The sequence below is a fragment of the Calliphora vicina genome, chromosome 1 (genome assembly GCF_958450345.1).
Source record: "Calliphora vicina chromosome 1, idCalVici1.1, whole genome shotgun sequence".
Lineage (NCBI taxonomy): Eukaryota > Metazoa > Arthropoda > Insecta > Diptera > Calliphoridae > Calliphora > Calliphora vicina.
The window spans coordinates 122674127-122690645 of record NC_088780.1 but is presented as its reverse complement, the minus strand read 5'-3'; the positions used below and the strand labels follow the sequence as shown (position 1 = coordinate 122690645).

The 16519-nt window shown below is 35.4% G+C and overlaps 1 protein-coding gene across 1 annotated transcript in view; it reads right to left on the bottom strand.

Moving 5' to 3' along the window:
- Positions 1-4400: 4400 nt before the first annotated feature.
- The window catches only part of tnc (tenectin), a 134410-nt gene continuing 122291 nt past the window's right edge, over positions 4401-16519 (bottom strand). Inside the window, exons 4-7 of the mRNA XM_065502500.1 lie at positions 15673-15870; positions 15340-15594; positions 5062-15280; positions 4401-4952 (exon numbers count right to left, since the gene is read on the bottom strand). Coding sequence (XP_065358572.1) covers positions 4850-4952; positions 5062-15280; positions 15340-15594; positions 15673-15870 — 10775 coding nt within the window. The 3' untranslated portion in view covers positions 4401-4849. The remainder of the gene's footprint in view (positions 4953-5061; positions 15281-15339; positions 15595-15672; positions 15871-16519) is intronic.

The following is a 16519-nucleotide window of genomic DNA, read 5'->3' as shown; positions in this document are numbered from 1 at the left end:
TCGTGGATATATGTATGTATATGTTCTGTTACTTTGAGCAGTTTACTTTGGAAACTCCCAAAGGCTATTATTAGAAATCGCTCTATTTAGGAAATATTAACATAGAGAAAGCACAAATCTGTGTCTGTTGAATAAAATAATCGTAATTCAAGAAATTTTGAAGAAGTTCCCACATTTTCCACATTTACCTACAATTTTTTTCAGATATTTTTTTCAGAAAATTTTTTAACCAAAAATTTTTTTTTTTAATTTTTTTCACCAACTTTTTTTTTATCGTAAACTTTTTTTCGTACCTTTGTATTATTATTTATGGGAAGTAAATTAAATATAAACGTTGTTATAATTTTAATATTTCTTCCATACATAAAATATATATTCTGCATCGTTATAGACAGCGGAGTCAATATAGCAATGTCCGTCTGTATTTTGAAATCAACTTTGTCCAATAATAAACAACCCTAGTAAATAGACATTAAAATAGATTGCATGTTTGCTTCGATTTTAACAATTTAATTAAATATGATAAATGTCAGTTATCTGAAATTGACTTTTAAATCACGTAAGAATTTTATTATCACATAACTTATTGCAAAATTTGTACATATAAATTTTGTGTGCCATTTTTTTTAATTCATAGTTTTACTGACTTTTAGTCGCCCGATCTATTCGAAATATTTTTTATTAATTCTTTTTCATTAGTTTTTCAATAAAATCGTATACAATGCCCAAAACCGGCAACAATGCCCTTCACCTTTTTGCACCTGGTTGCTAAACTTACTTTAGAAATTAGTTTCTGATGGCTGTTCTGAGTTTATTGGGACATAATTACCCTAAAAAATTATTCGACAACTTTTTTAGCTTTTTAAAGTTTGCGGGTTAGAGATTTAATAACATTACACGGAATATTATTTTTAAAGATTTTTTTCGTATTTAGGGATATTTTCCATCCAAGGAAAGTATCAGGCAAACTAGAACGAAAATCTAATTGATTTGGGAATGAAAGCATTTTTAAAAAGTTGCTAATTGTATTTCAGAATTTTCTATTTGTATTTCAGAAATTTCCATTGGTATTGCCATTAGAATTTTTCTGAAATACAAATGGAAAATTCTGAAATACAATTGAAAATGATGTTCATAGATCAAAGTAAAAAATATTTATTTCAAGTTTTTGATCTTTAAATATTTGAGCCAAAGGAATATTGGGAAATTTTGGTATTATAAATATACATACTATGTAATAGGGTGATAGATTCTTCGACATTTTTTAGAAACCGGTTTTCGGTTTCTTCGAAAAATTGCAATTTAATATAAACCGGTTTCGCTTTCGGTTTCTTTATAATAACCGGTTAACCGGTTTTTTGGAAAAATATTAAAACGCCTAGAAATAAGAAGAAAAAATTTTTTATTTATTAAAATAATAGTGATTAAAACCATTTTGATTACTTCTTTTATCCATCACAAGGTCTTCGGTTCAAAATTGACCCATTTTGAAATTAATATTTAATTTTTTCTAAAAGTGAGTGGTTGATATTTTATGAATTTTATGAATTTTATTTCATTTCAAATGTCAACAACTATGTTAGGTTTTAAGAAAAACAAATTGGGAACAAAAATATCTATAAACTTGTTTGGACTTAAGGTCTTTTGTTACGTACAATTAAGTTACATATTTTCAGAGCCTTGGTAGCACTACAATATACATATTTTTGGTAGCTCTAATATATATCTGTCTCTTTTTATCCTACTACTGTTTTTCTTATACTTCATAAGGTCTTCGGGAAAAATGTTACCCATTTTGAAATTAAAATTGCATTTTTTCTAAAAATGAGTGGTTGATATTTTTGATATTTTATGACTTCAATTTAATTTCAAATGTCAACAACTACGTTAGGTTTTTTAAAAAAAAATCTATTTTCTATTTGGGTCAAATTTGACCAGAAGATCGTTAACGTCAGTAAATTTGAAATCCTTATGAAGGTAAAATAATCTTTTAGGAATAAGTAAAAAACAGTTTAAATGTTTGGAATATATCGATTTTTTTTTGTTTTTATAAAACTAGACATTGAAAATTATCGTTTACTTGGTGTATTTGTAGGACATATAGAAAACAAAGCATTGAGTAAGTTTTCAGGCTTTCCAGATCACTTGTGAGATTTTCTAAATATAAAAGGTCTTCTAAAATAGTTGAAGTATTTGTTTTAATTTTTTTTTTGGATTTTGAATATTTTTTAAAGTTTTTATACACTAAACTAAACTAAACTCATAAAAATACACTTTTAGAAAAAACCGGCTATTCGAGGTGAAAAACCAGGTTTCTTCGATATTCGAAATGTGAGCTTTTCAAAAAAACCGAAACCGACCTTAGCAAAAAAACCGGTTATAACCGTTTATTAAAAACCCTAATATGTAATTAATAATTTGTTTCTATTTGCCGAAGTACTAAAATTTCATCTACATATACAAAAGTCAATGAATTTTTATTTTGTCAAATGTATTGTATTTACTCCGGTATCAAATAATTTCATAAAAAAGCATAACTTTTATATATTTTTTCATATTTTTTTTTTATTATCGCTTTTTCGTTTTGAACAGAATGTTTTTGTTTTATTTATTTATGTGTATATAAAAAATTAAAATACAATTTTTTATTTATTAATAATTATAATTTAGTGTTTAATAACTAGTAAAAACACTGAATTTTCTTTATTTTTATTTTTTATTTTATTTTTTTTACTCATTTTAATATTCGCACATATTTAATTAATTAATATCTACAATTGCAGGCAATAGAAAATTAAATTATAATAAAATTAATATTATTTAAGCATTTCATTATAAAAAAGAGAGAGAGTTGTTATAAAAAAAAAATGTAAACAAGAGCTGTTTAAAAAAAGAAATACATATTGTTTTTTTGTTTAAGAGAAACAAAAAATTAATAATAAATACATATGTATATAAAAAATTACTACATAAAACTAAAAAAGATACATATTTACTTATAAACTATTAAAATTGTATATTGCAAAATTATAAAAAAAGAAAAATCATAAAAGAAAGTGTAGGAAAAAAGACAAGAGGACAAAAACTAAAGCTCAAGTGATTGAAAAATAATTGAAAACTAAAGACATTTAAAAAAAATAAAAATAATAATAATAAATTATAAATATTTTTGTTTGTTTTATTTAATTTTTTAAAAAACTACATATACAAAATGTTTTGTTTTTTTTTAGCTTATATTATGATTTCTGGTTGTTGTGTTGTTATATTTATTTATTTAGTTATTAAGTTATATATTTTTGTTGTTGTTTATTAAAAGTACTTGCTTTTCAATCAGTCGAGCATTAGTTTATTTTTTTTATTTTTGTATAAAACATCCTTATTTTTTTTCACGTTAAATATTAATTGTTTCTCGGGGGTTTTTGATAAAAGGGATTGTTTGTGTCAGTTTATAGTTAAGTTTTTGTTTAATAGTACGTTTTTGTTTTTTTCTTTTTGCTGGAAACTACTAAATAGTTACTATTATTTATTTCTTTATTTATTTATTACTACTACACTTACAAATTTCACAATGATACGTAAGACTTTATTTGAAAATTTTATTCTATAAAACTACTTTCTTCATGATTTTCTTAATATTTCACTTTCATTCATACAAATTCTGTTTATTATTTATTAACTATTTCATTTCGTTAAAAATAATAATTAAAAAAAAAAAAAAAAAACGTAGTTAAAACGTAATTAAAAACGTAGTTAAATACATAGTTGAAATGTGTTTGTTCGTTAGTTTCGTTACTTTAAGGAAATTATAAAATTGAATTTAAATATAAATTTTTTTGTTGTTGCTCTTTTATATTTAAAAAAAGAGAAGACTAGAAGCAACAATTTTTCATTCTTTTTGTTTTTCTTCATTTCATTTGTTAATTTTATATGTTTGTATGTATAAAAATATTATTTAAATAATTTATAAAATAGAAACTTATATTTAGGTATCAAAAAGGATTAGCTTATAAAAATTTGAGGGTAGGGAGTTAAGGGGAATACAATAAAAATTAAAATTAAAATAAAGAAGAAATTAATTGGTGAATCCCAACATCTCATTCGTCATAACACTATTTCTTGTTGCTGGCCACGGGAATCTATGGAAACTTTAGAGAAAGCGCGGTTTGTTGAGTCTCTTGAATGTAACGATTTATCTAAAGTTTCTGGGTGTTTCCCGTTGGCTCCTGAACAAAAAACCATGTTACAAGTCTGGGGATTCTATCTTCCTAATCATACTAAGAGTGCTAAATTTTGACAGAAAAATATTTGAAGGTATTCTATCTTTTCTATGTCAAAGTGTGTAAATGTTTTCCTTTCGTGTATATAATTTCTTCGGGTGTATATAAATTTGTTTGTGTGCGTTTTTGTTTTTTTTTTTGTTTTTTTTTCATGTTCACTTAATTAATTGCACCTATACTATGTATACAGTACAATATCACTGGTTGCTTCAAATAAGCTAATTCATTCGTAATTATTAAATTTGCATCTCAATGTTTTGAATAAAAGGGGGGAGTCTAAAAATCGTATGTATGTCCGTTTTAAATATTGGCACCTATTTCCTAACAGTTAATTGTTGATTAAAATTTCTTTCAAAAGTTATGATTGTTTTCCGTTAAAACTTATTCAAGTTGTTGGTCGTTAATAGTAGTGAGTGGTGAAAATAGGGTTATTTTCGCAATTGGTTTGGTGTAGTGGAAAACGGGTACGAGGAGGGGGAGCAGTGGTGAAGATTTTTCGTTTTGTAACTGTATTAATCTTAATTTATATAAAAAAAATTTAATAATTAGTTTAAATTAGCATGGCTAGGGGTTCATCTTTTGCGACCAGCCGCTACAACAGCCATTACTTGTTGCATGGTAGGTTCAGGAACACAAGCCTGGGGATCACATTTCATTTTACCATCACCGCCGCATCTAATCAATGCCAAGTAAAAAGAAATAAAAAGAAAAAATATAAAAAATTTGTTAATGCTCGTTCGTATCTTAAAAATAGTAATAATTATTGTACTCCTCCAATACTTACGTGCAATTAATGCATGGACCACTTGTTGATTCAATCTTTTCACCCACTCTATATGATCTGCCATTGATAAGACAACCATTGCGTTGCACATTATTTCCATAAGAGTGATGTAGGAAATGTGGGGGTAAAGTGGTACTTGTCGTTGTGGTACTTGTTGTGATATTAAGTACGGTTGCCATGGAAACCGGACATTCATAGCGGGGACAACAGAAACCGGAAATGGGTTCTTCGTGACAGCCGGCAATTGGTGGTGGGCAAGATTGTTGCAAACAGATAATATCGCTGCGGAAGCAGAAACAGAAATCGCAAGGATCATCTCTGGGTATTTGTTGGGCGGATACATAGAGTTTGCCGCCATAACGACAAGTGCCAGGACCAAACACTTCACCCTCATCTTCATCGGTGTATTCGTCTTCGTATTGTGTAGGACCATATTGTGGTGATTGACCATAAATTGGTGGTTGTGGTTGATAGTGTGGAGCGGATGTGGTGACTGGTTCTGGTGTGGTGCTGCTAACTGTCGTTGTAGTGGATGTGGTGAAAGCTTCTTCATCCTTGACTGGAACTGGGGTGCTGTGAGAGCTAGTGTCATCAATTCGGCTATCGATAGCCACTGAGGACAATGTTGTATGATGTGCGAATAGCGGATGTACTGTTGTTGCTGGGTGCAATTTAACAGAGCTGATGTCTTCAGCTGCTTCGGTTGAGGTCTCTTCGGAAGATTCTTCTTCTGAGGATTGTTCAACAGCTTGCCCAAGAGTCGAGACTTCATGTGCGACCACAGGCAATTCAGTTGCTTTTTCAAGATCTTCATCATCCGATTCGGTATCTTTAGTTGGTAATTCAGTGACATGTTCCGCAACCTCAGGTAATTTGTCAGTTGAAACTGGAGCAACAACAGGCAATTCAGTTGCTTCTTCATGGGATTCCTCTTCAGACTCAACATCTTTAGTTGGCATTTCAGTGATATGTTCAGGTAATTTATCGGTGGAATCTTCAGCGACCACAGGTAATTGAGTAGCTTGTTCTCCTGATTCCATGTCTTTGGTTGGCAATTCTGTAACATATTCGGGTAACTTGTCGGTTGAAACATGAGCATCGACAGGTAATTCAGTAGAGTGTTCATGAGATTCCTCTTCTGATTCAGCATCTTTAGTTGGCATTTCGGGTAAATTATCTTCTGTGACCACAGGCAATTCAGTAGCTGTTTCATGAGATTCTTCGTCTGATTCAACATCTTTAGTTGGTAATTCAGTGACATGCTCAGGTAATTTATCAGTAGATACTTCAGCACTGACAGACAATTCAGTAGTTGGTTCATGGGATTCTTCTTCAGATTCAGTATCTTTTGTTGGTAATTCTGTGATGTGTTCGTTGTCGGTTGAAACGTGAGCATCGACAGGTAAATCAGTGGTTTGTGCATATGTTTCATCTTCAGACTCTGAGTCTTTAGTTGGTAATGTATCATCTTCAGGTAATTTGACAGTAGATACTTCAGAGACCACAGGTAATTCAGTAGATGCTTCTTCGGATTCTTCATCAGATGCAGTATCTTGGGTTGGTAATTCAGTGACATGTTCGGGTAGTTCATCAAATGACACATGAGCACCCATTGGCAATTCAGTGGCTTCTTCGTGAGATTCCTCTTCTTCTGACTCGGCGTGAGTAGTTGGTAATTCGGTAACATGTTCGGCAAGTTCATGTAATTTTTCTGTGTCAACGGGCAATTCAGTAGCTTCTTCATGGGATTCTTCATCTGATTTAGTATCCTTTGTTGGTAATTCAGACGCTTTTTCAGGCAGTTTATCAGTAGATACTTCAGCGACCATGGGAACTTCAGTTGGTTCTTCATGAGACTCAGTTTCATCGGATTCGGTAAATTTAGTTGGTAATTCCGTAGTTTGTTCTGTAAGTTCGGGCAATTTATCGGTTGATACTTCAGCGATTACGGGTATTTCAGTATCATGTTCATGTGATTCCTCTGCTGATTCAGTATCTCTAGTTGGTAATTCTGTAACATGTTCAGCCAGTTCCGGTAATTTTGATGTTGTAGCTTCATCGCCTTCTTGTTCAGTCATTGTGGGCACTTGAGTTGCATGTTCTTCGATCTTATCGGTATCTTCTTCAATTTCTTTTTCAACGTCATTTGTTGGTACTTCAGTAATTGTTTCACTGGAAATTTCATCAGCATGGACTGGTAATTTTGCGGTAGTAGCTTCGGTATCTTCTAATGTTTGTGGCACGGTAGTGACATCTAAAGTTTCTTCATTGTCCTCTGATGGTTTAGTTGTAGCCACATCAATATCTGCAAATGACGCGGGAGCTTGGGTAACAGATAAGATGTCATGTTCTTCAGATTGTTTAGCTGTAGAAGTTTCAATATCTTCCTCAGAAAGTTCTTGTTCAGTATGTTGGACAGTTGTATGTTCAATATCTTCTGAAGGAATGTGAGAAACTGTAACTTCAGAAATTTCATCAGCTTGTGTTGGTAATTTTGCTGTTGCACTTTCTTCTGGGCCTTCTGATTCTTCTTCAATAGATACATGTGCTGTGACAGTATCGATATCATCAGGAATAACTGGAGATTGGGTGAAAGCAGAGTCATCTTCTTCATGTTCGGGTTGTTTGACTGTAACAGACTCAATGTCTTCAGTATCGATAGAATGTTGAGTGGTAACATTTTCAATTTCATCAGCAGCCAAAGGAGCTTTAGTAATTGAAGGTTCGACATCTTGTTCTTCTGATTGCTCTGCAGTGGCATGCTCAAATTCTTCAGATACCATTGGAGATATGGTAACATCAACACTTTCTTCTTCAGGAAGAGTAACGGTAACCGTTTCAATTTCATCAGCAGCAACAGGAGCTTTAGTAACAGCAAGTGTGTCTTGGTCTTCAAACTGGTGATCAGTAATACCTTCAACAGACATTGGAGTTTTGGTAACAGCAGCAATATCTTCTTCTTTTTCGGTTTGCTGTGCAGTGAAACCTTCAACATCTTCAGCAGCCATTGGAACCTTAGTAACATATTCCATACCTTCTGTTTCGGGTTGTTCAGATGAAACACTTTCAATTCCTTCCAATTCTGTAGCGTGGGTAACAGTTAAAACATCTTCATCGGATTTCTCAGTTGTAACATCTTCACCTGCAATCTCTTCTTCACTTTCTGGTTGTTGAGCAGTAATGTGTTCAATATGTTCATCAGACATAGGAGCTTTAGTAACGGATGGAATAGTATTTTCTTCGGTTTGTTGTGCTGTGACGTCTTGTTCGGCCAAAGGTGCAGTAGTGACAGATTGTAAATCTTGTTCAGCAGGTTGTTGAGCGGTAACATCTTCAAGATCTTGTTCTGCCAAAGGAGCTTTGGTAGCACTTGGGGCAATGTCTTCTTCTGTTTGCTGAACAGAAGTATCTTCCGATGAAATAGTGACTGATTCTTCATCTGCAACAGGAGCATTAGTAACGGATATATGAATATCTTCCTCCAATAATTTATCAGTAGATACTTCATCAGCTTCAGGTATCTCAGAAATATCTGCGTGTTCTGTGGTAACAAGCATTTCATCTTCTTGTTCAATAGCTGGTACATGTGGTTTATCAGTACCTGTTTCCATGTGTTCACCTTCTTCTCCGGAGGCTTCTTTATCTTCTTCCTCACTGATAGGCTGAACCGTTGGTTTAGAGGTAGCTTCTTCCATACGTTCAGTAACAAATTCGCCAATATGTTGGATCTTGCTGGGCTCAGTGCTGATTTCTTCTTCAGATTCGATTGATTCTCCTGATGCTTCTTCAGATAGATCCAATGATGGTTGTTTAACAGGGGAATGAGTACTTTGAAGTTCAATTTCCATACTTGGTGCAACTGTGGTGGATTCATCGAAGGAAGTGGCAGGTTTCTCTTTATCGGATTCAGAAACAGAAACAATTTCATCTTCCTTGACAGGAATCATATCTTCTTCAGAAGAAATAACTTCAGAAGTAGATTCATCTGATGTAAATGGTCCGGTTGTCATATGTTCAATATCATCTGGAGAATATTCAGCAGATTCGGTAGGAGATTTGGTAACAGATTCCTCTTCTTCAGTTGAGGGAGACACAGTATGAGACATAGAGGGTTCAAGTTCATCTTTAACTTGTTCAATGGAGGGTATGGTAGTCTTTTCGTGTTTGGTGGATTCTGTGACTTTTTCAACAGAAGCACTTGTGGATTCTTCCTCGGCATACTCAGTTTGTTCTTCAATAGAAGTATCTGTAGATGAAGCAAGAGTGTGGTCTTCTGCAGATTCTTTATCGTCATCGGTATTTTCAACAGGGGAAACGACAGTAGTAGACATATCTTCAACAATATCATGAGATTGAACATCGGTGGGTAATTCATCCAATGAAGGTACAGATGATGTAGTATCAATTTTAGTTTCGAAATCAATTGGTTTTTCCGTAGCGATATCGGAACCCTCTGTGACGGAAGGTGTAGTATGAACTTCATCAGATGTTGGGACAGCTGCAGTTTGAGTTTCCTTTTCTTGGTCTTCTTCGGCAGATTCTCCAGCTGATGGAGCAGTAGTATGAACTGTAGTTTCTTCATCAGATGTTGGGACAGCTGCAGTTTGAGTTTCCTTTTCTTGGTCTTCTTCGGCAGATTCTCCAGCTGATGGAGCAGTAGTATGAACTGTAGTTTCTTCATCAGATGTTGGGACAGCTGCAGTTTGAGTTTCCTTCTCTTGGTCTTCTTCTACAGATTCTCCAGCTGATGGAGCAGTAGTATGAACTGAAGTTTCTTCATCAGATGTTGGGACAGCTGTAGTTTGAGTTTCTGTTTCTTGGTCTTCTTCGGCAGATTCTTCAGATGACGGGGCAATAGTATGATCTTCGGTGGGAACAATAGAGGTTTGGGTTTCAGGTTGTTCATATTCTTGAGATTCGCTGATAGGAATTACAGGAGTGGAAGTTTGAATATCGGACTCTTCAGATGTTTCCTTATGTTCATCATGAACAATTGGAGCAACAGTATATTCCAAAGTTTCATCAACTGATGAAGTGACAGATTCGACAGATGCTTCATCACTGATATCGGTAGCAACAGTAGTGCGATCGATTTCTTGTTCGGCTGATCCTTCTTCAGTTTGCTTGTTATCTTCTGTATCCGGGGTGATTGTTTGAACCTCTTCCTTATCGCCGGCAAAGACATTTGACATAGGGGTTGATGATACATCTTCTTCGGATATGGTATCTTCTGAAATTGTAGATACTGATGTACTTTCAGGTTCTTCCAATGGCTTAGATGAAGCAGTATGTTCTTCTTTTTGTTCTTCTATATCAGAGGCATCAGTTGAAGTAATTTCGAGTTCTTCCAATAATGGAGCAACTGTATGGTCCAAGTTTTCAGAGGGAATAGTGTGATCTTCGATTTCATCAAATGGTTGTTTGGTAGTAGTAGATGCATGTTCTTCAGAGTCACCCATTGAAGGAACAGCTGTAGTACGTGTAATATCTTCTTCAGTTTCTGTATCACGATCCTTACTTGGTACTGTAGCAGTTGTAGAATCTGAAGTATCTTCACTGGAAGCTTCAGTTGAATGTTCTTTTTCTTCCGACTCAGTAGCCACTGTTGAAATTTCAATGTCCTTTTCAGGTGTTGTATCCACTTCTGGGTTTTCACCGGCAGGTGATACAGTTTCCTCAACAGATGGAGCCAAAGAGTGAATTTCATCGCTAGCAATAGGATGGTCTGTTTGGGTTTCTGGTTCTTGGGAAGGTTCATGTTCTTCGTAAGATCCGGTTGGAAGAACAGTATGTGACTCTTCTGGATTTTCTGAGGTCTCTTTGTCTTCTTCGGACGATATGGAAGGTTCGGAAGTTTGTGATTCTGCTTCTTTGTCTTCTTCGGCTGACATGGAAGGTATGGAAGTTTGTGTTTCTGGTTCTTTGTCATCTTCAGATGACATGGAAGGAAGCGAAGTTTGTGTTTCTGCTTCTTTGTCTTCTTCTGATGGAGATACAGATGGAATATAAGTATGAGATTCAGCTTCTTTGTCTTCTTCTGATGGGGATACTGAAGGTATAGAAGTATGAGATTCAGGTTCTTCTGAGATTTCTTCGGAAATAGCAGATTCCTCTTCGGTTGATGTGGTAGGCACTGTAGTTTGAGTTTGAGTTTCTGGTTCTGTTTCATTGTCCTCATTTTCTTCTTCAATAGGTTTAACAGTTTGATATTCATCAGCAGAAGGTAATGCTGGTGTAACATACATTTCACTTTCTTCTTTTTCGTCAATGGGAACGTGCACAGCAGAATCTGTGGAAGATTCGACAAGTCCATGTGCGAATGTTGTATGTTCTTCCAATTCCTTCTCCGGTTGCTGTTGACCAACAGGAAGGTCATGAGCAGTTTCCTTCTCAGCTGTTTCGACTGGAGCCTTGGCAGTAACAAATTCATGTTGCTCTTGTTCAGATGTTTCAACTGGAGCCATTGATTGGGGTACAACAATGTCATCGACAATAACAGCTGGTGTAGTGGAAATCTCTCCTTCAACAATAATGTCCTTCTTGTCTTCAGCCACAGTTTCAATAGGAGATTTTGTTGTTTGTTGATCAAACTCTTCTTCATCCTTAACATGTGACATTGGTTCTTCAGTACTTGCGACTGGCATTTCAATTTCAGGAATACTGACAACTTCTGGTACTAAAACAGGTTTAGTGGTAGTAATTTCAGATTTTTCAGTATCAGCTTCTTCGACAGTCTGTTCTGTAGGAAGTTTATGAGGAGCAGAAGTAGTTGTGTATTGAATTTCTTCATCCTCATCTTCTTCAATGGATTCAATGCTATCTTCACTCTTAGGAGGTATACTGTCAATGCCACAAATGTATGAAGGACAACAGTTGTTGGTACTAGATTCATCCAGTATGCATTTTTCGACATTTTCGGGAACTTCACATTTAACGCGTTCACAAGTAACAATGCTGCTGACACAATTGCATACAATTTCACATTCATCTGAAGTAGGAACAATGGTATTGTTTCCATATGTTTTCTGTCCAACCAAACAGTCGCCTTCACCTGGAATAACTGATGGCAGTTGCATATCTGGAATTTCTTGAACATGTGATTGTTCGACATATGGTTTAATTGTGGTGGTGGTTGCAGATTCCTCTTCGAACTCGCTCTTGTCATCCATTGAAGGTTCTTGGGTTGCGGTTGCTTCCACTTCTTGTTCTTTCTCTGCTTCAACTTCAGTTTCTTCTCTAATGTCTTCTTGAGCAGTTGGTTCTGATGTCGTAAAGGCAGACATGTCTTCCATAATAACCATTGGACTATCAGTAATTCCAGTTGGTTCTTCAACTTTGTGATCATCCATTTCAGGCATAACTTTGTGTTCGTCCATTTCTTCTTCTGTAATAATGTCAACTGTTGGTGTTGAAGTTGTTTGTTGGGCATTTTCTTCAATAATCTTTTGCGTGGTAACATCTTCTGATTCAACAGATTCCTCAGTACTTTCGGGTTTAGTTTTGTCTTCTTCACCACTTGCTTCTTGTTCCTCAGATTCATCAACAATACTAGGTGTGCTCGAAACGTATGTTTCAGAAGTAACTTCAGTTTCTTCTCCTTCTGTTGGAAGTTTTTCTTCAAGTGGAGTAACCATTGTGCTAATATCAATTTTATCTTCGGCAGCAGTTTCTCCTTCGATCTTCTCATCTTCAGAGATCTTAATGGGAGTAATGGTACTGTACGAAAGTTCCTCTTCTGATGGCATTTTGGTAACAGTCTCCTTTTCTTCTTCTGAGATCTCATCGGATGCTTCAGCAGCAGTGGTTGCAACATCGCTAATAGCGGGTTTGGTAGTTGTAATATCCAATTGATCTTGATCATCCTTACTTTCTTCGGTAGATGATGTGACATCGGACATAGTTGGTTTAACAGTAGTAAGATCCATAAGTTTGTTATCTTCTTCAGATTCTGCTGATTCTTCAGATACTTCTGTGGAATCTTCCTCTCCTTCTGGCTTGACGGGTTTAGCTGTTGCGTACTCTTCTTGATCTTGTGAATGTGGAATTGAGGTTACAGTTTCAGTAGCGGGGCTAACCGATGCAGTTTCGGATGGTTCTTCAGGAGTAATTTCGGCAGAATGATCACCACTGCCCAATTCATCAGCAAGTACTGGTTTTTCTTCAGCCATGGGAATGGTGGTATGGTCCTCTTCAGATTTGACAGGAGCATCGGTGGTAATATCAATTTGTTGTTCGTCAGCAGCCACTGGTTTACCCTCACCAGATGCTTCTTCAGATACTTCAGTAGAGCTTTCAGTATCATCATCAGTTGATACAGTGCCAATGTCAATAGGAGCTTTAGTTGGTACCTCATCTGTAGATGATTCATCTTTGTCTTGTTCAACTTCGGGAGCTGTTGTTGCAAGTATTTGTTCCTCATCAGCAGAAACAGGAAGTTTGGTAACCATTTCTCCATCTTCGGATTCAGTTGAGGTTTCAGTAGATAGTTCAATTTCATCTTCGGCAAGTGGTTTAGTTTCTTTGGCAGGTTCTGTTGTTTCTTCTTGTTCATCTTCAGTTGTAGGCAACTTGGTAACAGTTTCTGGTTCGTTTTCAACATCTTCAGGTTTAGCATCCTCTTTAGGTTCTTCCGTTGACAACTCTTGGTCTTCGGAGACATCTTTGCTAGGACCTGCGGTTGTGGCGACACCCTCTTCTTCAATGATAGATGTTTCTTGTTCTTCTGGTTTGCCGTCAATTGGTAGTTTTTCTTCTTCAGTTGTGGGAGCCTTGGTAGATAATTCGTCGACTTCTTCACCAGAAATTTCAGTGGATTGTTCTTCAGAAGATTCAACAGGGGCTTCTGTAGCAAGATCATCATGTTGTTGTTCAACCGAAAATGGTACTTTGGTTGCAGCTTCTCCGATTTGACCATCTTCAACAGCCTCTGTTGAATGTTCAAGTTCCACAGGAGCTTTAGTTGTGAATTCATCAGATTCAACTGGTTTATGTTCTTCTTCTCCAGCAATAGGAGATTCAGTAACAAATTTGTCCTCAGTTTCTGTAGCAGATTCATCAGATTCAATTGGTTTGTGATCCTTTTCATCAGCTTCAGTTGATACATCTTCTTCGTCACCAGCAACTGGTTTAATTGCATTAGCGGATTCAGTGGATTCTTCAGATAATTCTTCAGTTGGTGTGACTGCCGTGGCAGTTTGACTTTCTACAATATCAACTGCAGGAACCTTGGTAGCGGATTCTTCGAATTCAGGTTTGTCTTCTTCAGATGTTTCGGTAGCATATTCTTCGCCACTAGCAGTAGCGTCAGTAGAGATTTCTGGTAACTCATCAGAAGCAATAGGAACTTTAGTGGCAGTTTCATCTCCAGCATGCTCTTCTTCTCCATCTTGAACAGGTGATTTAGTAACAGCCTCATCGGCAGACTCAGTTTTACTTTCATCTTCAGCACCAGCAAGTAATACAGTTGAAGATTCAGGTAATTCATCTGCACTTGTGGGAGATGTTGTAACAGATTCATCGCTTTCAACAGGTTTGACATCTGATGACGATACAGTTGTTGCTTCAGATTCATCAGAAATTTTAGTAACAGATTCTGGCTCAACGCCTTCTTGTTCATCTTGATCGTCAGTAGCGGTAATTGTGTGTTCAGTTGGTTTGCTGATGATGGCAGCTTCTGTGGCCTCTTGTTCTTTTTCTTCTGTTTCAGTCGAGGGAGCCTTTGTTGCTGTTTCTTCTTCATCGATATGGGTTTGCAATTGCAAGTCTTCTTCAGGTATGGCACTATGGAGATCCTTAACTGGAGCGGCTGTAGTAATCTTATCATCTTCATCGAGACCACCATAAGGTAAGGTAGTAGCTTCAATAATTTGAGTAGTAGCAGTGTCATCTTCGCAAACATAATTACTGGGGCAACATTCACCTTCAGCAGCAGGCAAAGCATGACAAGATTTGCCATTACTATTAAGCATGGGCATATGACATTCTTGGACAGCACAAATGATATCACCACGCATACAATAACAATTTTCACAGGCAGTTTCGCCAGCAATGCGAGCACCATCAGCGTACAATTCACCATTATGAACACAATCGGTTGAAACAGTGGGAGACATGGTACTGGTAAGAATAAAACCAGTGGTAGGACGTTCAGTGGTTGTGGTAGTAGCTGCTTCAGTTGTGGTAGAGTGATCCTCCAATTCGAGTACATCGTTTTCATGGTCTAAGAAATGACGAAATATTTATTTTTCTTTTCAATATGAAATATGTGGAAATACTTACCGCAATTGTAGCGTACAGGACAGCAAGAACCCTTATTATAAATTGGAGTGCAGCCATCAATGTGCAATGTACATTCTTGCATTAAACAGGAGGTACGGTTCTTAATACAGTAACAGAGTTCACAAGGTTTGTTGGGATTTGAGGGAACTTGAGCACCTTCCAAATAGAATTTACCATCAATACTGCAGCCAAATTTCTCGGGGAAACTTAATTCTGTGCCAGCTATGGGAGCAATATGAGCAACATCCACAGGAACTACAGGAGGAAAAAGAACGAAGGAAAAAAATTTATAAATCTTAAATAAAGTAATTTTCTTTAGTTAACAACACTCACCTTCGGGACATGTAATGATTGGACAACATTGATCCTCACGTTTCTCCACTATGCAATCATGTCCAATGGGTTTGGTGAACGGACATACACGCAAATAGCACATGAGCATCTTATTGTGGCACGTACAATTCAAACAGGGCTCATTTGTCAAGATTCTATCGCCTTCGTTGTAATGATTGTAGTTGTAGTAGCAGCCTTCTGCAAAAATTCAACAAAAGAATACAAAATGAATATAAGTTAAAACTGCTCACATTGAAAATATACATAGAATAGAAATGCTCGTGTAGTACTAAGAAGTAGTAGTTCATAGTAAGCAAGAAAGCCAATTTAGAATAAATTTCTTGCTTGGCTTGGTTATGTAAATTGCCTTAAAGTTAAGTTGTTTTCTACATGATTTTCAGTCGGTCAGTAAATTTAATACCACATGTACTCTATGCGGGGATACTCTCCTTTGAAATAAATAATAATAGTTAATAACACAATAATTTTTTAGGTTTCTTTTTAACTACCTACCATTCAACAAATATTAGTTGCAAATATTTGTTTTCTTTATTACACTAATAGTTTGTTGGGAAATTATAGTTATTTGAGGCATTTGTTTTTGTATTTTGATAGAATTAACAGTTTTCTGTTGTTACGATCAGCGAGTAGTGAGTGGGCTAAGAAGACGATGTTGTAGAAGTCGATGAAAAAAAAAAGTTTTCTTATAATGAGACAATCAAGTTAGATTATTCTTTGATTTAAATTTGATTTTCTAACTCAATAACCTTTATTGTGTTATGCTGTTGAACTAAAACATGCAATATTTTTTGTTTTTCATTCTTTGTAGTAAATGCATTCAATTGTT